We start from the raw sequence: 23,252 nt of genomic DNA, 5'->3' as shown, positions 1-23,252 counted from the left end.
TCTGCTAAAATATTCTGTTTGAAATGAGCTTGATGAGCTACTAGCCAATGAATTTGAGTCTTCTTATTGGATTTTAAACAATGCAAATAATTTCTGTATAGAGATAAAAAAATGAAAGTGACACTTTTTGATAGATAACAGTCTGTCAACACAACACAACCGAGATATTACACAATTTTTTTTATCTCTCTTTTTTTCTGTCCCACACATGCATCTTCAAAATACAAATAAACACAATTTTCCTAGTGAGCTTTCCTTGGATTCACATAATCTTTTCCACCAGAAGTAAAATAAAAACTTTGAAATATAATGCATTCATGTATTTCTTTGTACAATATTTCCCTGCATGCATTGTAATGCCGGAAGGAAGTATTGCATAAATATAACAACTTGAGAATATTTGGACTTCTAACAAAACACACACAGCAGATTTCGTCCTTGTAATGTTAAATCTTGTTAGATAAGGAAAGATACAAACGGCCAGCCAGCAGTTTAAAACTAATTCCACACAATATTTTACAGAGTAAGGAACACATGCACATTTTTTTGTCGTGCACTTTTAAAGACCTACTGTGTAAACAATTACAAATAATGTCATGCATATTTTTATTTTGTTAATTAGCTTTCTTAAGTGCAGTAAGCAAGGTAGCATTATCATCTTAATGAGCTTCTCCTTGTATTAGACTTTCACAAATTGACACAGCCCTTCAGTGCTCTGAAAACTCAGGCAAAATTACCTTGTATTACATCAGGCTGTGCATGATATGCTTGTATCCCCAGGTAGTGGAGTGTAACATATTCCCATCCGATAATCACAAGTATATTATTGCATTATTTTGTGCTGCATCTGGGTAGGCTGGCCTTCATTGTAAACATGAAATTCACTCTATGCTCATTCTGGAATTAGATCGTTCAGATGATATAAATCACCCACTGTCACTCAGCTTCTCAAACATTTCCTCTGCTCTCTCTAACTGACTTTTTAAACTTTAGTTCCTCTCCCTCTTTGGAGTTTATTATTAATTTTAGATTTTAAGGTCCTGAGAACACTGGTATGTGTGGTAACACGTATTACTAAGATCCGAATAATAAGATAATTACTGATAGAATTTACCTAGGAAAAATGCACGGGAAACACAGATACAGATGTCATTTAGTGCAGAAGGCTGCAAATGCTCCTGCCATGCTTCCAAATGAATAATCAAAATAGGAGCCGTTTACCACAGAAGGTAAATACCTCACCTTGCGGTGTCTTAATTTACCAGGTGCGGTAAATACCTTTTCCCCATCAACTCCAATTGTGATTGGATCTTATGATTACTTTATTGCATTAAATGTATCTAGTTGCTAATATTTGCTACCACATTTCTTCCTTCACAAAATGAGTCAAGAGAGATGGCTGCACTTATAATTCACACCTGGGGACAAGATCACAAAACACTTTAAACAGGTGGTGTCTCTTTACGCCATTTGGGCTGCATGTCTAGTATGAAATGAAGCAAATAATCCATATAAAAGATTTTTGCATCTGGGCAAAAATAGTCAACAGATTATGAAACCATGTAAACCAAGAATTAACACTTTAAATGATACATGGTGATTTAAAGAAATAAATCAATTCACAAACAACATTTTTTTGAGAAAATATAAGACAATGTCTTTGCACTATTTGTGCTGTGAATTCAACAAAAAATTTACAAAATTATTTTGCCTTAAACTGAGCCACATATATTGCATTTGAAAAATAGAGAACATTTATTTTCGCCTCTTAATATATAAAACAGAGGAACAGTTTGAAATGAATTTGCTCCATGTTTTACTCCATTATGTGTTACAAAAACAACAAAAACCCTTGTAGAGAGCATTGACCTACTTTCCGGCAATGATGCACTCTTTCGCTGACATGGCCTTCGGGTCCGTACTACATTATGGATTTACTCGGCACAGACCAGGACCAATCAACATATTGCAAATAATGTGCTGTCCCCAGACCGGCGCACACTCACTCCTGCTATGGGGACAAAGCAGTATTGAAAGATGGACCATCGATTTTAAAAGCCTCTATGTCATTAAGTGCAAAAGGACCCGATTATGATGCAACTCACGTATGCAGAATGGTTCCAGGGGCCCCCTATCTCCTCTCAAAAGATTTGTTGTGCTTACTAATCGTGTGTCACTCCCTAAGTGGTTTGCTCCAGTGCCCTTGTCTGTAATAGGGTGATAATGAAGGAGCAAATGTCTCCCACCTTGAGATGAAAGAATGTCCTCCCACAAATGTGTTATTGCAGAAGGGGCCCCACAATCATCTGTAACCTCTTCTTCTATATGGAACAAAAAAATAGGTCCAATGACCTGTTGTGCGCCCAGAGTAGTCCTGTAATAAGGCCCAATGTTTATGATAAACCGTGAAATCAGGCCATTTTTGTAATCTCGAAACTTCAGAAAATTGTAATTATCGTTATCAGCTTAAAAAGACTATGGCACTAATTTAGAGTTTGTCGGATGGGTTACTTACTCCATCACAAACATGACAAATATCCTGTCCACTTTATTACAAGTGCATTCTGTCCTATGGCACTTGTAATAAAGCAGAAGGGATACCCAGACCTAAATCTCTGGTCTCTTTATTTTATCACTTTTGTCAACACTTATCAACACATTTGGCTCAATGTAGGTGCTTATCTGATAAAGGAAATGTCCTGCTCCACAGTATTACTCCATTTGTCTCTTCTAACACTTCGATTATCCTATAATGTTGTTTGCAAACCAGAGACAAATAAAATGTCTCCATCCACTAAGGTACATACGTACCTTAGAGTGAATCTGTAAAACGATCTCTGCTAATACCTCAGGTAAACTAAGTACTCAAATCTGCCTTCGAAAACATACCACTACTCTTCCACTTAAATAATGTCAATAGAGGACTTAGGAGTTCCAACCACCCTGCTTTGCAGACTTCAGACGTTTGCTCCCAGATGACTACTATACATCTTTGACAAGAATATCACATCACTTCAGCTGTATAAGCACTTCACTGACTGCCTGTTGGAAAGTGTGTCTTCTCCAAGGCCTTCTGAATAGCCCATCAATCCATTCAGGGTGCAGAGCCAGCCCTTGGACAACTCCAGCTGCACTGATTTCACCCTCAGAGGGCCTTCTGATCAAGATTGACATTAAAATTCAGACACAATTTTTTCAGTTCAGACTACTGAATTTTGGCCTATTTCTGGAATTTGAAAGCACTCTAATTATGTAGAATTCAGAGGAATAGTTGAAACTTGGCTGCTGCTCCCGTCATGTGAGCATCTCCTCATCTCTGCTAGCAAATCAGTATTTGGAATGTGCAATTAATATAGCAAAACGTAGTAACCTGACCATGAACATAGTCAACTAGAGAAACTTTGTAAGAACAATACATTCCAGACCTCTTAGATGGAGGTGCCCAGCGTGCCTTACAGTAAATAATAAGTTGCAAAATTGGACTCCCATCTGACCCTTATGAATGATACTCTGATGAAGATCACTAAGAATCTTCAACCATGCACAAAATACAGCTTGCACAAACCAGACAGGAGCGACACAGCGCTTTGTTGACCTCAATAGTGGTAGCATGGCACTATATAAATGGCCTCGTCCTAATAGTAGTTTTAAATCTATACTACTGATTTGCATTGCGTTTTAATCCTGTCAGGTAGAGCACGTGAATAAATTCGAGGTTGTGCATCTTACCTAGGCAGTTTTATCTTCCTTCTCACACTTTTTTCTTAACTATAAAATCATTTCCCCTTTTTTTGTGCTGCACCCTCACTACCCCTTAAGACTCACATATGGGATTTAGTATCCATCCCTTGGAATAACCGCAATAAAACATCTCTGAGCTCTTTCATCACAGTGAAGAAGTTGTAGCTCCCAGTGGAACTAGGTTTTCCTACTGGTAAGGAGGAACCCATATGATGAAGCATGTCACCCACGGGTGAGTGAGGGTTCTAGTCCTTAAGGGATAAATTCACCTTATTGTTTATTCTCTTTAAATTACTAGTATCTGTTTGATCTTTTTTGAGAGAGGCTTGAAAAACGGCTGTATATAGCCTATAGGCTTATGGTGCATTGACAAGACCCGAGGTGATATTGTGTTGTTCACACTATATAAATGTTCCATACAATTCAATTCAATGGAATGTGTTTTCAAACCTAGAGTCAACTTCTTCTAGGATTATTGGCTTCACTCAGTATTCAGTCAGCATATCGAGAAACAGACGAAAGGGGAACATTTAAAATAATAACATTTAAATGTTCACAAACCTGTTTAGTACTAGTGAAGCAAGGGGGATGCACTAACGTGGGAAGAGCAGGGTAGCAAGGAAAATTGGGTTTCAAATCGCATAAAGGAAAAGGAGATTAGTGTGCCTGCACTGAAAGTAGATAGAGAATTTCAAAAAAGAAAGTTAAAACGCAGTTTTGGATAAGAAAGCTAATTGTGAAATAGAAAGAAATGTGAGTGGTTAAAACATAGCTACATTAAAAAAAAACTTTTAATTGAGCATTTGTATTTTTGGCATATTATTTTGTAATTTGTCATTTTGAAATTATGTTTTTGATATCTTCATATAGATTCCACACAAAAGCAGTTTAAAAAAAATTGACCTAGATATATATTATCTAAGTCATCAGACACGATCATCTCTTGAGTCATTCATATTCTTTGGGATCAATTCACAAAAGCATTAATGAGTACAGGAATTAGTTCCACAGGATTAATATTAACCATAGTCTTACGTGCCTTTGTGAATCAGCCATGAAACGCCAACTGCTTATGAGTGAAAGTGCAAAGAGGGTGCAGTCCTTTCTATCTGAACTAATTCTGTATGAATATTAATATCCCCTTATATCCCTATTATACTCTGACTTTAGATGTTTTGGGGCCAATTTGTAAAGGCATGACAGAGTACATAAAAGAGTACTACAGGAGTACTACTAAACATGCTCTAAAATGCCTTTATGAATAGGCCCCCTATGTTCTCCAAGTTCCCCAAGTCTTCTTTGCTTTTTGGACCTTGTGTTTGAAATCAACTAAAAGTTTGGCCACCTGTACCTTTCCAAGGCTTACATGGGGATTGAAAACATTCGAATCCTCAGTATAAAAGTAATCTGAAGAGGCCTCAGACAAACCTCTAGCCAGTCACCTCGTGTTTCACAAGTGAAACAAAAGGGAGAAGGAATTAATTAGAGTGATGTTAACAAACCCTAACCACATCAAAACATCTACGTTTTGAACATCCCCCCACAATCTGTGCCTGTGGCACAGCCCATGCGATATTGGGGTTAAGGCCAAAGAGAACAAGGTGTAGGTGAATGCCATGTCTTGTACCATGCCCTGGGCCCATTGGATATTCGGTGGGAATCAGAGCACCAGACATATGTAGAAAACATTTCAGAATGTTGCAATGTCATGAGATTTTTCCCCATGAGCCTTGGGTTTATAGAGATTAGCACAATGACACTGATCCTCCCACACACGTCTCATCAAAATCATGGATGAAGGAGATCTTAGTTTTCCCATATATTGAATAAGGGGAATTAGAGACAAAAGATGAAATAGTCATCAGATGGAAGTGGGCATGGGCAATCTTTTGGACTGCAAGAGAAAATGAAGCGTACTCTGGGATTGATACATTGTGGGCTTTACTAAATTGATTCCACAAATTCTTACGTTTTGTGGTTGAAGTGTCAAAGTACGCCCTTGTTCCTCAGTGACTTTAAGTGTCTTGCACTAGATATTTCACAACCAATGATGTGAAAATAATTTCGTGATTAAACACAGTTACATCTATAGTAGGCTTTGTTGAAAGTATTCTCGAAGTGGTGTTTGCTACAATTTATTTACAATAAGAAGTGTGAAAACCATACAAGTCACAAATGTGTGAAAATAAGTTGCCCTTTATCCTTGGCTAGGTCAGCTTATTTTTTTGGGTAAATGATTTTATTAACATTTTGTATCTTTATTCAGATCGTACATTTGTAAATGTGCATCACATTTGTTTCATACATATTACGCATTTCTTCACATGTTGTTTAGATTCCAACAATGCAATAGGGGAAGTACATGCCCAGTGTGAGGTATGAATTTGCATGCGCGTCTAAGGAAGGTCATCTTAATGATGAGCAGCTCTACAAGTAGGAATAAGTGGGAAAACACTTGGCTGTATAGAGTAACTAAAGTATGCTCTACTACTTTTGTTTCTTAAAGGGCAAGATTCTATGAAGGCCCTGATCTGGTAGCTGACTCAGGGGTTACTGTGGACACAACTATGCGTGGAGGGAGACTTGGAGTTTTCTGCTTCTCCCAAGAGAACATCATTTGGTCGAACTTAAAATATCGCTGTAACGGTAAGGTTTCTGTGGTGTATCTTGGAATCAACTGTTGTTTCTTATTCCTGTGTCCTGTCTTTACCTTTCATGCTTTAATTGTTCATTACATGCTCATGCTGCTTGGTGGAGATTACCACAATGCCATTCTGGGTGTAAATATGTATAAAATGTGGGTATGGGCCCAAGCAGTGGAGGTTGGTAACATATAATCAAGCATTACATGTACAAAGAGTGTCACACATTACTAATGAGAATAAGGTCACATATCACACACTTTAATAGGATCAACCATTGTTCACATGAATACACACACAGAGGGATAGGATCACACATCACTAACAAGTTGAGTATCACACTTCGCAGGTGAGCACAGAATGGTATGTAACGACAGGGATAGGGCCATACTATACTAACATACACAATCAGAAAAGAATAATACTTGACCCACAAGGGGCAAACACCACAAGTGTTCTTTGTATAGCATGTTTAATTTGGACAATGTTGTTTGAATAGTAAAAGCATTGAAATTTCCAGGAACTTCTAAGGATGAAGCCTTTAAAGTGAACCAGCCCCACTTCTTTATTCGATTTATCACTTAATTGTTGCTTTAAGTACCCTTGCCCATACTGTGAACCTTGCTCTTCACTGGCAACCTATCCCTGTATTCATGTCATGTACACAGACTGGTGTCAACACTGGTGCTAGAGAAAACGGATGGGAAAATCATCCAGGGAACTCCTTACATTATTCTTGCTGTTCAAAGGTCAATCAAGGGCAAGTTGTACCCGTTTGACAGGACCATCCTTCTCATCACTGTGCAACAGGTCAGGGCTTGGTTCACTGTTCTACGCAACCCCGTCTGTCATTGCTAGAATGTTCACTGTATAGTTTCTCCAGAGGTATGACTTCAGCTGGTTCATGTGGAACATGCTGTCCATCAAGTACATCACCTAAAGAAAATGCTGCACTACTTTGTGTGGCCCATACCACTAGGACAAATAAGCTTCAGCATCACCACCTATCTACCCTCCTGGCACCCAGTCAGTGTTGCTTTCTGGTCATACCAATCCTTCATCAGCTCTTGGCTTGCCTGAATTACTTTGCCTGGTTGATGTATTGTGCCATCGATCTCCTAAGGCCAGTCACATAGTCCACCATAGCCTCTGGGGTGACCCTGAAGTTCCTACATAGCCTTCTCTGACTAATCGAAGTGGGTGCCCAAAGAGAACACATATATTTTTGTGGAATTTCTCTGTAGGTGAACAAGAGACATGGTAGGGGAAGATCCTACTTCCTACTTTTTCCAGCAAAGTTTCCATCTTGCTCTTATGGGTCTTGTTTAACATTTGCATTGACCCATTGGTTTGCAGGTGGTATGTTGTGGAGAAGTGGTATTTCACACTAGCTGTGCTCACATCAAGTGCCTAATATGTAATGGAACGAGTGCCAGAGCCCAAAGTTTTGTTCCAAAGCCCCCGGCCGGCACTGTTGCATGTAAGGGTGCAGAACACTATGGTTGAGTAGTTTTGATTCTACATCAAGAAAATTCAATTCACCACCTGAGACTCTGACCTTTTGTCTCACTCTTGCAGGCTTCTGCTTTCTCTCTTTGAGTTTTTTCTGTTTTGCTCTGGGTCAAAGTCTAATGAGGGAAACTAAGTGCTGGTCCCTAAAAATGAGTGCTGGTGGGCCCAACGTGCTCAAATTAAGCACTACCGACATCTTTCTCATATAAGAGGACATAACAGGTATTACCTGGTCGGAATACACAGTCATAGGAAATTCTCTAGGAGTTCCCTGGCTACTACCCTAGCAGTCATGCTCCCGAGAGACACCACATATGGATTCCTGGTGGCGTGATCCATTGCAACCAAGATCTACTTTTTGTCTGATATTGAGGATGGGGTCAAACAGACCAACGGACTAACAATTTTAATGCTGCTTTAATGGAACGCCTACTACTGCAAGTAGCACCAATGGCTCCTTGGTCCTACTCTCTGCTTACACTCAGTTGGCAAGCTGGACAGGTTATACAGAATATATTTGTGTCTCTATGCACTCTCTGGCCAATAGAACAAAGAGTCCAACCTATCCTCGGTCTTCTTTATGCCCAAGTGAGCTGCTAAAGACACTTTGTGGACCTGTGACAAAAAGAAGTTACTATGCTCCAGGGTAATCATTAGCCTGTTGCTAGCTCTTGACTCAGGATTCTTGTGTTCACTATATAGCAGCCCATCCCCCCAGCCAACATAATGTGTTCTAGCCATTCCCCCTCGCTCATCTATTTCTGGACATCCATCCATTGTCTCACAAGTATAGGGCACTCAGCTAGCAGCCAGTGGAACTTCTCCCAGGAATTTCTTTCAAGAACTTGTAAACCTCACAGCTCTGGTAGTGACCTGTACTCCAATATCTGGTCTGCTTAAAGGGTGTTAGCCTCCTCTCACTGTGCAGCACCGGCAATGGATACTACTGCCTGTACTTTTCCAGAGTCTGCCAGTGGCCATCTCTCTACCTTTGTTTTGTCCTTGCAAACCTGGGAATGGACCAAGTCTCTTCCTGTGACTGACATGCAGTCTGTGCTTTGGGCAACACTGCTGATGTGGTCCAAGCTACATAGGCTCTGGTGCTGGCACTAAAATCAGGGACAGTCAAATTACCGCTCAAGAGACATCCCTCAGCTTGCTACCGTCTCACCCCTAACTCCGATATGGTGCCTTTCCATCATTTCAATGTCATCTAGCAAAAATTAGGTAGACCATGTCTTTCCCACTGGTTACCAAGCCAGTGCCATTGGCACAAGGGTGATTTTCTCTGGTTTGGTATACTTCTCCTCAACTATAGTCCTATAGGCACCTGTGTCCCTCAGGGCAGGAACATTCCTCCCAGTGATGCCTGCTTCCATCTCAAGTCCCATGGTATTTGGATGGATATGCTCAAGGGCAATTGGGTCTCCAGACCAAATGCCCTTTGCCACTATGCTGAGTTGAAAGTGGCCCTCTGAGGTCTCCTCCCCATAGTCAATATGCTTGCTATAATTGGTGTAGCTGGTACAGGGTCTTTCACCTATCAGCCCATTTTTTAGTGACCCTCCTTGTAACACCTACAACAGGTAATCACTTTGAGCTTGGGCAGTCCTCCCTGTCCTACTTTAACCTTGTGTTCCTAACTCAGAACCAAATTCCCTTTCTGCCTGTGGGGAATTGCCTTTGCTCTTACACTCTGTTTTGGAACCAGTCTGTTGAGAATTCCTCTCCCTCTTTGGCTCAGATCTATGTTATCCCCTTTTGAACGAAGACGCTAGCAGTTTCCCGCCTCCGGTCCATTCGAACCGCTTCTTTTAACTGGCGGTTGAACATTGGAAATTGTCCTCACATCAGGAGGTTTTTCCTCTTTTATTTGTTACGGCGCAGAGCGCATTTTATCAACACCCTATTCCGGAGGTATATCATAATTTTGAAAATTGTCAGGTAATCCCCATGGTCGGAAAAGCTTTGCAAACCAAAATTCAATCGTGAACTTGTCCAAAGAAAATTTGACAGAAGATACTGTAACATCGTCTATATAAGAATACTGTCACAAGGAATAAAAATAGAAACGTTTGTGATCATGAAAAATCAATATATCTGAAGTCTCGTGGATGAATTACAAACATTAAAAATTAGGATATTACCTATTTTAATTGCTCGTGAATGAAAGACTATTGGCTCCATATCCTGTTAAGCTGATAACATGTTCGAGGCATGTGGGCTGCTAAATTCATATCTTAGCATTAGATCGCCGCCTAGTGTTGGGTCCGGATGATCGCACATTGTTGTCCTGGAAGAGTCTTCGAAGTATCCTGAGATAGGTGGCTCCTCCCCTGGACTACAGTGCGCATGGGCATCGGCTCCATCCCCAGATTGTTTTTTTCCGCCATTGGGTTCGGATGTGGTCCCGACTTCTCTTTGTCGGAACCGAGAAAAACTAACTTTTTCAGGCCAAAAGGCCTTGTATTTTCTAGCGTCGGTATTGTTCGCGCACGGTCTCGGGTTCTTCCAACTCTTGAAGTCGGATTCAACGGAGTCTACACTCTTCGAACATCGAGGCCTTCTCATCGCGACACGACGACAACTTTACAGCATGGAGCGGAGTCCGTTTAAGTACTGTCCGCTCTGTGGGTCCAAGTACCCACATATAGACCTCCACCCGGTCTGTAACAAATGCCTTTCACCGGACCATGACGACGGCAAGTGTAAGGCTTGCGCTCAATTCAGGTCGAAAAAGACTCTCAAGCTTCGGCGCGCGGTGCGCCTGGAGGCCAGACAAGCGGCCCCCGATCCAGAAAACATCTTCGGCGACCAGGAAGAAGATGAACAGGGTCATCTTCTCCAAATCTCCCCACCCGAAACGGAGGTCGAGGCGGATCCGGAAGACGACGACGGAGTCGCGGGTCAAGACCTTCAATACGTCGACGAGGTAGGGGACGTCGAAGAGATTTATGGGGCCGCGGCAGATAGCTCTGGAGACGAGCTATGCCCCGAAGGTTTCGAAGATCAAGATCGGGTCACGGGATCGCCAAGTGGCCTTACCCAAGACCCAGTGCCGCAAGCCACGGCCCCGCCATCAGGCCCGGCCACGGACGTACTTGCTGGGCAAGCCGGATCGAAACCGAAACCGAAACCTGCGGTGTCGACGACACCTAAAATGGTCGACCCGAAAACGAAACCGAAACTTATGGACTCGAGCGTCCCTAAAATGGCGGCCGGCCCACAAAAACATACTGCACCCGCTGCCGCATCGGCTCCGTCGGGCTCCGGTCCGCAGAAGCCGAAGAAGTCGATCGATTCCGCTGGAACGAAATCGTCGCCGGAGGAGGGATCCTCTAAAAAGGGTGGTCGGCACGGATCAACCGCTGCGACACCGTCGAAGCACGCCAAGGCCAGCAGCGTAGTGAATACGGAACCGACTCAAGCGCACGGATCAACTGCTGGCACGTCTGCGCATCGGTCCAAGGACTCTGGGTCGGCGTCGACGACATCGGCGCCCAAACCTCAGAAGGGCCACCATCACGTCGGATCCGAGGGGAAGGTCAAGACGTCCTCGTCAGCGCCAAAAGACACTGTGGATGAAGCATCTCCCATCGCCGCTTCGCTGCAGAGAATCAGGGAAAAGGCCGCTGCTACGTCGGCTCCGTTGCCGTCGCCTCAGACGCCGAAGGATGCTCCGGCCAAGCCTAAAAGCAAGCTTCTCTTCCTTCTGCCGCCGAAAGAGGCTCCGAAGGCTTTTTCTACAAAATCGACTCCAAAGAAGGCGGATTCTTCTACGGCAGGGGTACCTTCAAGTCGAGAACTCGGATCCGAGGACGATTCTGAGCACTTCATCGACGCCAACACAGGCAAATTGACAATATACAAAAGAAGGATCACATCAGAGCCTCTAGACTCCTATGTTATTCCACTAAAGAAGAAAAAAGTTCCTCTGGACGCTTCTAACCTCATAGAGCCTATCCAGCCTCCTCCAAGAAGAAGCCCTACTCCCTCACCAGACCATTCTGATGGTGAGGGTTACAATGAGGATGACCAATACACCTTCCCAGTAAATGAACCAGATGCACACACAGATGCATATGATGACATTGGTGACCAAGGCACCCAAGGTGTGGGGCAAGACCCACAGCCTTTCAGTGCACGTGCATCCCCAACAGAGGATTCTGCAGGTTTTCATGCACTAATTGAGAGGGCAGCTGCTAATCATGATGTGGACATGCATGCTGACCCGGTTGAAGAAGACTTTCTCTTTGACACGTTTTCAGTTTCTGAGAGGACTGTAAAGACACTGCCTATGCTCAAGGGAGTCCTCAAACATGCTGCGGACATCTTTAAGGAACCCACTAGGGCGAGAGTGGTCAATCCACGTATTGAAAAAAAGTACAGACCAGCACCTGCAGACCCTGCATACATTCGGGGACAGTTGCCGCTAGACTCCCTGGTGGTCGCCAATGCCCGCAAACGGGCCAACTCCCAAACAACGGGTGAAGCTCCTCCCCCGGATAAGGAGTGCAAAGTGCTAGAGGCAGGGGGCAAAAGAGTAGCTGCACAAGCTGCCAACTTTTGGCGTATTTCTAATACACAAGCACTCTTAGCACGTTACGATAGGGCGCATTATGACACCCTAGAACAGATTGTACAACACCTGCCTCCAAAGTTTCAAGAGGGCACAAAACTGCTTATAGAGGAAGGAAAGTTGATCTCCAACGCAGCCATCAAGTGTGCACTTGACGCCGCAGACACAGCAGCTAGGGCGATCAACACTAGCGTCATGCTGAGACGACAGGCTTGGCTCCGCATATCTGGGTTTAAACCTGATATTCAGACAACCATCCTTAATCAGCCAGTCAATCCTGATCGACTGTTTGGTCCAGATGTTGACACCACCCTCGAAAAGATAAAAAAGGACACAGAAACTGCTAAGTCCATGGGGGCCCTACAGTCACAACAGTTTCGTGGCAACAATTTTCGTCGCTCAGGTGCACGTGGAGTCACCAGAGGACAAATGGGTCAACAATCTCAATTCTCAAAAGGTGGAGCACAATCCTCGTTCACAAAACAGAACAAGGGAGGTTACAGAAATAACAGCAACAGAGGTCGCGGCAGAGGAAACAACAGCTCCCGCTCCTCTACCCCAAGCAAACAGTGACTCTCTGTCACTGCCCCCCGACCACTTAACACCTGTCGGGGGGAGACTGCAGCAGTTCCTGCCCGTCTGGAGAAACATCACCACAGACAGGTGGGTGCGTCAACTAGTCCAGTATGGTTATTGCCTAGAGTTGAAATCCACTCCACCCAACATCCCGCCAAGGCAAAGGCCTATGTCCGCAGAGCACTTGCACTTATTGCAGCAGGAGGTAGTGGTGATGCTGCAAAAAGGCGCAATCGAGCTCGTGCCAGTGGAGGAGGAAGGCACAGGGGTGTATTCCCTGTACTTCCTTATCCCAAAGAAGGACGGATCTCTCAGACCCATTCTGGATCTACGTCCCCTAAACCTGTATATACTGTCAGAACATTTCCATATGCTCACACTGCAACAGATTCTTCCCTTATTAAACCAGGGGGACTTCTTAGCAACCTTAGACCTCAAGGATGCTTATTTCCACATACCACTACACCCGTCCCACAGAAAATACCTCAGGTTCACTATCCAAGGCAAACATTATCAGTTCAAAGTCCTACCCTTCGGAGTCACCACAGCCCCAAGGGTGTTTACAAAGTGTCTGGCGACAGTAGCGGCGCACCTCAGGAGGCAGGGCATCCATGTCTACCCCTACCTGGACGACTGGCTCGTTCAAGCCAAGTCAGAACAACAGTGTGCCGCGGACATGTCGACTACCATTCACCTCCTTCACGATCTAGGTTTCTCGTTGAACTACCCAAAGTCACACCTTCAACCGGCGCATGTCCGGCAGTTTCTAGGCGCGACGATCAATACCCTGACAGCCGTGGCTCAACCAAACCAAGTCAGGATAGACAGCATGCAGTCTCTGATCCTGAAGTTCAGATCACAACACTCACTTCCAGCGAGAGTGTTCATGCAGTTGATAGGCATGATGGCCTCCTGCATCTTCATAGTCCCTCACGCACGGCTACATATGCGCCCGCTCCAGGAGTGCTTAGCAAATCAGTGGACACAGGCTCAAGGACAATTAACAGACCTAGTGTTGGTTACCAGTCGGGCATACGACTCTCTGCATTGGTGGACTCCACACAACCTTTGCAAGGGCCGACTGTTCCAGGAGCCAGTGCCACAGATTACCCTGACAACGGACGCATCTCTTCAGGGATGGGGAGCTCATCTGCTCAATTACACTGTGCAGGGACTATGGACGACGCAGCAACAGAAGATGCACATCAACTATCTGGAACTGATGGCAATCTTCATGGCACTCAAGTCCTTCATTGTACATCTGTGCAACAAGGTAGTGTTGGTCCGAACGGACAACATGACCGCGATGTACTACATTCAAAAGCAGGGGGGCACCCACTCGCCACAGCTGTCTCATCTGGCTCAGGGCATGTGGAAGTGGGCCATTCAGAGGAACATCTTCCTCATGGCAGAACACCTCCCGGGCAAGGACAATCTAATGGCGGATCTGCTCAGCAGACACAGCCATCAAATGCACGAGTGGGAGTTACACCCATCTGTACTCCACCCGTACTTCCAGCAGTGGGGTCATCCGGAGATAGACCTGTTTGCAACAAGAGAAAACGCAAAATGCCAACACTTTGCCGCCAGGTTCCCTCACCCACAGTCGCAGGGGAATGCGATATGGATGAACTGGTCAGGCAAATTTGCGTACGCTTTTCCGCCAGCCCCTCTGATACCGCTGGTGGCAAGAAAGCTAAGGCAGCACGCGATGACTCTCATCCTAGTTGCTCCAACGTGGGCGCGCCAAGCATGGTACACCACGTTCCTCGAACTCTCAGTGGTGCCGCATCAAAGACTGCGCCTCACGCCCAGACTTTTGACGCAGAACCATGGAGAAATTCAGCATCCAGATCCGCAACAGCTCAACCTGCCGATCTGGCTCCTGAAGTCCTAGAGTTCGGATACCTTAACTTACCTCCAGAATGCATGAACATCATCAAGGAGGCAAGGAAGCCAACTACCAGAGCATGCTATGCTGCAAAATGGAAGCGTTTTGTCATTTACTGTACGGCTAATGACATCACCCCGCTAGATGCATCTATCCCTAACATCATTTGTTATCTGCTACATCTGTACAAGTGCAATCTAGCGTACACTTCCATTCGGATACATCTATCCGCCATAGCGGCTTATCTTCAGAACAGGCAGCATCTCTCTGTCTTCAAAGTGCCTGCCATTAAAGCTTTCCTTGAAGGTCTGAAACGAGTCATTCCCCCAAGAACACCACCAGCTCCGGTGTGGAACCTCAATGTGGTCCTCACCAGACTGATGGGACCACCTTTTGAGCCACTGCACTCGTGTGAACTCCAGTTCCTAACGTGGAAAGTAGCTTTCCTAATAGCTATTACGTCACTGAGGCGTGTTAGTGAGCTACAAGCGCTCACAATCCAAGAGCCTTTCATTCAGATTCATCCAAATAGGGTAGTGCTACGCACTAACCCCAAATTCCTTCCGAAGGTGGTGTCACAGTTTCATCTCAACCAAACTATTGACTTGCCGGCATTCTTTCAAAACCCACAAACGGTGGCGGAAAGAATGCTCCATACCATAGATGTACGGAGGGCGTTGATGTACTACATAGACAGGACACAACCCTTTAGAAAGACAAAACAACTTTTTGTTGCCTTCGCACCACAACACAAAGGCAACCCTATTTCCAAAGCAGGAATAGCCAGGTGGATTGTTAAGTGCATCCAAATATGTTATCAAAAGGCCAAACGCACTCTAACGATACCCCCAAGGGCGCACTCCACACGCAAATTGGGGGCATCCATGGCTTTCCTAGGGAACATTTCTTTAGAGGACATTTGCAGAGCAGCCACGTGGGTTACACCACATACCTTTACAAAACACTACTGTGTTGATGTGCATTCCAAGCAGCAAGCTGCTGTAGGACAGGCTGTTCTCAAAACTCTCTTTCAGGTTTCTGCAGCTGGCACGGGCAACCGCCGCTGATGGAGGGACTGCTATGTATTCTATGCTAAGATATGAATTTAGCAGCCCACATGCCTCGAACTGAATATGCTACTTACCAGTATGCATCTGTTCTTGGCATGTAGGGCTGCTAACATTCATATCGCCCACCCTCCTCCCCGGTGCCTGTCGCAGCTGCAGATATACTATTGTATTCAGTCATTAGCATGGACATCCTTTACACTTTTCACTCCATCTTCTGCCACAATGGCGAAAAACAATCTGGGGATGGAGCCGATGCCCATGCGCACTGTAGTCCAGGGGAGGAGCCACCTATCTCAGGATACTTCGAAGACTCTTCCAGGACAACAATGTGCGATCATCCGGATCCAACACTAGGCGGCGATCTAATGCTAAGATATGAATGTTAGCAGCCCTACATGCCAAGAACAGATGCATACTGGTAAGTAGCATATTCATTATAGGTCGATTCCGATCCGGTAAAATGCGCTCCGAATCGTCGTACGGAGAGTTTTTTCCCCATACGAATCGTACCCGTAGACGTCCCGTACGTACGACGAAGTACGATTCGTACCAGGTGCCAAACTCCGTACGAGTCGTACAGGACTCCGTACGACTCAGATCTCCGTACGAGTTACACTCGGAACCGGCTGTACGCGACATCACTACGGTTCGCGGCTGGTTTGTACGACCCAGCAAGTACGATTCGTGTCGGGTACGCGCCGTACGACCCTTTTCCTACGGGAGCTGAAAACAGTCGTAAACGCAGAGTTTGCGCCGAAACAGGTACGGAACGCCCCCCCCGGGTACGGCACGTACCCCCCATGATCGCAGGGGTACGCGCCGTACCCCTGTGATCATGCGGGGTACGTGCCGTACACCCAGCGTACATGGGGTACGCACCGTACCCCATGTACGGTGGGTGTACGGCACGTACCCCAGGTACGCTGGGTGTACGGCACGTACCCCGCATGATCACAGGGGTACGGCGCGTACCCCTGCGATCATGGGGGGTACGCGCCGTACGGTGTGTAGGTGATCGTGCGCTTTTCCGTACGAATCGACGTGTACCGTACGAATCGCGCCCGGGTCGGCCGATCGGGATCGGAATCGTCCGGTCGTACGGCGTCCGTACGAGTCGTACGGAAACGGCTCCGGATACGAATCGTACGGACGGGGATTTTACCGGATCGGAATCGACCCCTTAGAGATTTTGTAGTACGTGCCTACTCCTGAAGAAGGCGCTGGTCGCCGAAACGCGCGTCGTGAATTGTGCCACTTTTTAACTCATTTTTTTTTAATTATTCTGTGTTTGTGTAAATTTGTGATGCCATTCTATTGTTGAACTGTATTGATATGCTGTTATTTGAGAAATATACCTCTTTATATGGATTATATGTTTTAAATTGAATATATTAATAAACAATTAAATGTGAGATATAACTTGTTCTTTCCTCTCTGCTAAATGTATATGACAAGCCAGTTGTAATTGCCTAGGTTGTTATCTTTCATATGCTGTTTTTCCCTGACCTAGGAATTATTAGAATTGACTATTCAGGGTGTCCTTGATACATATGGTAATCAGATCTATGTTACTGCAGACTCTTGTTAACCCTGCTAGGTCCTTGTCAGACAGCCCTGCATGTCTATCTAGACCCTTCTTTGTCAAGTCAGACTAGTATTGCGTAAGTGGGGTGCATCACTCCTCCTGGAGTCACATTGCTATCATCAATTGCTTAAGGGCATGAAAATGCTCCGCCTCCTTCCCTTTCATACACTAATTCCAGTCACGTACCACACACCATGAATCTAGTTTTCAAATGGAACAATATCTCTTCTCTTGCTTTATTTAAATCTTTGAAGAGCTTAGCTGGCTAAAGCCTAAACAGTCTTATCTGAGCTTCCTTTATGTGCTCATAGTTCCTCTTATTTACTGCAGGTATTCTCCCAGTGACTGTCTTTCTTCTTGGAGAAGCAACTTGTTACAGTGGCTGTTTTGGACACAGCATTCAAAGGCTGTGCACTATTCGTAATTTCAAAATTCACAAAACATTCCAAATTATCCTAGCCTTCTATATTTATGTGCACAAGATATTTTGAACCGTATAGGAGGCACGCCTGCAGTGTTGGAGGGAGAACCATCCTTCTCAGACATAGCTATCTCTACTGCCATCCTGAGCTTCTCTTTATCTAAGGTCCTAAGGCTACTCTCCAATTCTCTTTCCTTATTCTTCTCTCTGCCTTTGTATTTCTTTCGCTTGCCATTCCTCTGCACTTTCCTTCCCTCTGTCTCTCCCTTATTTTTTAGGACCCATTCCTCCTGTCTCTTGCCTCCTTTCCTCTAGTTCTTGGTGCTTTCGGGCTCATGTGCGTCTCCCTTCGCCCTCCTGTGTTTCTCTCCCTTGTGTGCATTCACACCTGCTCTGTCCTGAACTAGAAATCCGCTTCTAAGTAAACATATCTTCATTGATTTGATGAATACATATATCCATCACAATTAGAAGGCAATACAGCGATTATCAAGTAAGTATTATTGTAACTTGATATAACTGTAATCCTCTTAGAAGGAATCATCTTCATACAATCAAGTAGCTGAAAGTGCTTGCGATTATTGACAGAAATGATGGTCAGACGTCACAAGGGTCCGCAGACGTCCTGAATTGCTGCTGCTGACCGCAGGGGTCTACGGACCTCAGGTTAGGAGCCGCTGCTGTACAGCATTGATAAAAGGCTCTGGCAAAGCCAGGACATCACAAAGACAAGACCTACTAGCTTTGCCATTGCTTGCTCTTTACAGTGACACCAGCTACAATTCTCACCATAACATGATGCCAGTGCTGACATTCCTGTCCGCTCACAACTATATCAGAACCAAGCACCTCATTCCCTCACAGTGTGTCACCAAAATAACAGCACGACCACGGGGCAGTGAGGTAAATGCCCTCTGCACAGGTATAAGTATCTTTTGGTGGGCCTGGCATGCGTAGTATAAGTAGTGAGTCCTTCTCCTCTGTGCTTCGGGCGTGTACGAGCTTGAACATGGCTACTTTTTAGTTGAATAACAAGGGGTGAGTTGTGCCTGATTCATTGTCTCGCTCTCTGTACCCCTGAGAACACCCCACCTACCCACCAGTGGCGGCTGGCATCTACAGGAAGTTAGGGGCAAATAGTAATACTAAAAACAAAATGTACCTGAACTGAATTCGATGTCCAGCGCTCCAGACCCCTTCAAAGGAACTGGATGTCGCTGTGAGAGCAGCGCCCTGATTGGAGGGAGCGGCTTCACTCGGCGCTCCCCAGCGCCCTGGAGGTCTGCACTTACTCTGTCTTAAGACAGCTGGTTTAGAGGTTTATAACTGTGCATGTCTGGATGGCCGTCTCAAGTTAGCTTGCCAAAAGGACATGCGCACTTTGAAAGGTGCACAAACAGCCCACCCTTCTCCCTGCTGCTGTCATTCAGCAGCGGTCATGCCCCCGTCCTGACACTCTGAGGATGAAAAAAAAATGGTCCTGAATAACCATTTTATTTTTCATCTTTGGGGGTAATTTAAGTGGAGCAACGCTCCTCCGATTCAACAGAGGAGCCGCTCCTGCTACCCACAAGAGTGAACACAGAGCCAGGAGCCAGGCCCCAGGCAGGTGAACACAAACAAATCTGTGCATGTCACCTGTTGCATACAGTGCAGTTAGTGCAGGGCAGGCTAGACACCCCATACTGTATTGCTGTACTGTACACAATCTAGAATAAATTACCTATGTATTTTGAAAATATAAAGATAGAAAGACAGCCTTTTTGTTTATTGTCTATCGAGGTGTGGAATTTCTATAAAAGGTGTAATGACTGCCTTTAATTCAATGGTGTGAGATGCTGTACTTTCTTTTTTTCAGATACCATCCCAGAAGATTTTCAAACGTTTCAAGCACAGCAATTTGGAAGTGAAAACAAATAAACACGTTTCTCTTTTTTACTATGATTAAATATATTTCATTTTTTTACTTGCTCATAAAACAAAATATTGCATTATATTCTGGTTGATGTCACCTCATCAGAATATAAATGTTCAAATAAAACTGAGAAAAACAAGTGCACTGCCTCCTTATTGTGTGCTAAATATGTGTGATTATTTCGACAGAAATATCTGTAGAGGGGTTATGAAATGGGCATGACTCTATTGAAGAATACAAGTGCCTCCAGCCGCCTAGATGCCTCAAGACTTTTGTAAAGCAAGCTACTTTCATCTCCTCATACTTTATTAGCATCGCAATTGAACTCTGCAAAAAAGACCGCATCTGCGACAGAAAGTCATACTGTCTGATAAATCTAAGTGCAAGTCAACAAGCATAGGCCAAGCCAGTAGATCTAACCATGAGCAGCTGGTGCGATGGTTGTTTTATTTTTATTGCAAGCATATGCTCCATAAATTAGAATAAAATATTCCACTGCTTTAACGTGGTGGCCATATGCTTGGAATTAACTAATAATTTAATACAGTGAGAGAGATGTATTTAGAAAAGAGATAGAAATCAATGTTTAGTTTTAATACTCATCACAGGAAAATCTTACTCTTCTTAGCTCACAGGAAAGAAGGAACTATAGCTAGCAGGCATATTTTAAACACAAGGCAGATGAAGAAAATAAAAATGATAAAGAATGTAATGGGAAAAAACACTGGCAAAGTAAAGTATTGGCCAACTAGCTCTGGCACTGACTGAAGTGTAATTTCTTTTAGTCAGATGTGCAAATCATTGTGAAAGACTGGGTGGTCTGATGTGTCCCTCTGCCGATGATCGAACCGTGAGCCAAGCGCTCCTCAGTCAGCCACTCTGGCTGCTGCGCCACACCTACTCCTTGTATATGTGAATGGTGTTACAGGATGACAAACTTAAGAAGGGGAAACCCCCTTAACAATATTATAAGACTGAATTGAAGATGAATAACAATATTGAAGAAATGTATTAGGAAGCAAACTACTGCTGACATCAGAAAGGAGAAAAGAGCCTGGAACGAAATCCATAGGTTGAATCCAGCCACAGGTGACACTGTGAAGAACAAAAAATCTGTGCCAAAAATGTAAGCATGGAGCAAACATCACAACGAAAAAAAGAACAAATATGTTGTGATGCCTCTTATTCCTGGATAAGCCTTCTTATATATAGTTCTAAAAGGAGCTGCCAGCAATGGAACAGGTCCTTCTTCATCTTGGATTGGCAACTGGAGCCAACATCCTATGATCTGACCACCTTCTTGAGACGTGCAGCTGATAAGGCGCTTTACAACCTCTACCCAGGAAATCATAATGTGTTCCTGGTAAATGAAAAAGAAGCCCAAGTTTAAAATCCTTGGCACAGCACTGTATTCATGATGGTACCACATGGGCCGTTCCCACAGTTCACTGACAGAATATCGACACCTAAAATATCCCCAAAGCACAATATCGAGTTATAAATATCGATGTCAAAAATATTGACATCCTATATTGATAATGGTAAGTTCAAAATTATCAGAAAAAAATATCGGTCATTAATATAGTTGTACAAACTATTGTTTTTTATATGCACATAAAATAAAATAATAAATATTAAATATTAAATAACATCAAGTTTTTAAAAAAATATTAATTAGATTTAATTTACATAAAAAAATATAACAAACTTACTTTTAAAAAGTCAAACACACATATAATAATTAATAGATAAAAATATATATTTACTTTAAAACAATTAAATTAAAACATTAAACTATTTCAAAATCTTAAAACTTAAAGTAAAAAGGATTTTCTAATTAATTAAAATATTATCATTTCAAATACGCAAAACATAATATAAATTCTAACAATACAAAATTAATTATAACTTTTAATATACATACTATTCCCACTACAATTTACACAAACTATTAAAGTAAATATATAAATAATTTACCACTCCCATTTAGCACAACAAATAAAATTAAGACTAGCTAAAAATAGCATTTCCAAATCTCCCTCCAAAATATGCAACAGTAGTAAAAGTAATAAATTACACTTAGAAATTATTTACTGCACCCATTCCAGCCAATACAACACCAAGGAAACTGTTAAAGAGCAGAGAGGTAAAATGTAATATTCCCATTCAGTCAGTCTAACAGTAGAGAAAGTGTTGGATAGCGGAGAAATAAAATATACTATTCCCACTCCACTCAATACAACCGTAGACAAACTTTTGGATTGCTCAGGGGTAAAAATGACTATTCCCACTCCAGTGAGTGTAACAGGAGAGAAAGTGTTGAATAGCGAGGGATAAAATGTACTATTCCCACTCCAGTCAGTGCAACAGTAGGCAAAGTGTTGGATTGCACAGGGTAAAAATTACTATTCCTACTCCAATGAGTGCAACAGTAGAGAAAGTGTTGGATAGTGGGGGGTGGGGTGTAAAAATTACTATTCCCACTTCAGTGAGTGTAACAGGAGAGAAAGTGTTGAATAGCGAGGGATAACATTTACTATTCCCACTCCAGTCAGTGCAACAATAGGGAAAGTGTTGTATTGAAAAGGGATACAATTTATTATTCCCACTCCAGTCAGTTCAAAATACAAAACAAACAAATTATCATCAACAAAATAAAACATTTTTTTAAATTGTAATTAAAAAAATATATAAATATGTTAAAAATAAGAATATATTTAATATGACAAATTAAAAAAATTAAAACATATTATCATGTTAAATACATATCACAAATACCTATATTCTGTTAAATAAAATAAGAAATAATTTTCAAACAATTTTTTTTTATTTAGAAATAATTTTATAACAAAAACAATAATTATTACATAAATGTAGTTTATTTACTTCCTATCCTATAATCCCACACACCTCACAACCCACATCTAAAATAAAATAAAATTTTGAATAATTAACATAATTAATTTTCAATTAAACACCTATTAATCAAAAAACAAATTAAAAGACATAAAATATTATTTACACAATTAAAATGTATTTTCAATTAAATAACTAAGAGTATTTAACAACTAATTATTAAGTATTGAACCCCGGTAACACGCACCAGCTACAAGGACTACCTAATTATTAAGTAAGTAAAATGTATTTACTCCGATTCTTTACTCCTACAAACCCAAAACCCACAAACACACACAAATAAACAATTACCCTAATTAATGATCAATTAAATAATCATAATTATCAACTAATTAATAATTAATTAAACCAAATTACTTCCCACCCTTTACCTCTATAAACTCCACAACGCACACCTAAAATTA

The 23,252-nt window shown here is 42.9% G+C and overlaps 1 protein-coding gene across 1 annotated transcript in view; it reads left to right on the top strand.

The window, feature by feature from the left end:
• THBS4 (thrombospondin 4) overlaps positions 1–20,071 on the top strand; it is a 256,126-nt gene extending 236,055 nt beyond the window's left edge. Inside the window, exons 21-22 of the mRNA XM_078675199.1 lie at positions 6,248–6,387; positions 19,876–20,071. Of these exons, the coding sequence (XP_078531325.1) occupies positions 6,248–6,387; positions 19,876–19,937 (202 nt within the window). The 3' untranslated portion in view covers positions 19,938–20,071. The remainder of the gene's footprint in view (positions 1–6,247; positions 6,388–19,875) is intronic.
• The last annotated feature ends 3,181 nt before the right edge of the window (positions 20,072–23,252 follow it).

The sequence above is a fragment of the Lissotriton helveticus genome, chromosome 2_1, assembly GCF_964261635.1.
Source record: "Lissotriton helveticus chromosome 2_1, aLisHel1.1, whole genome shotgun sequence".
NCBI lineage: Eukaryota > Metazoa > Chordata > Amphibia > Caudata > Salamandridae > Lissotriton > Lissotriton helveticus.
The sequence above is the reverse complement of the archived record's forward strand: the minus strand, read 5'-3'. Positions and strand labels throughout refer to the sequence as shown.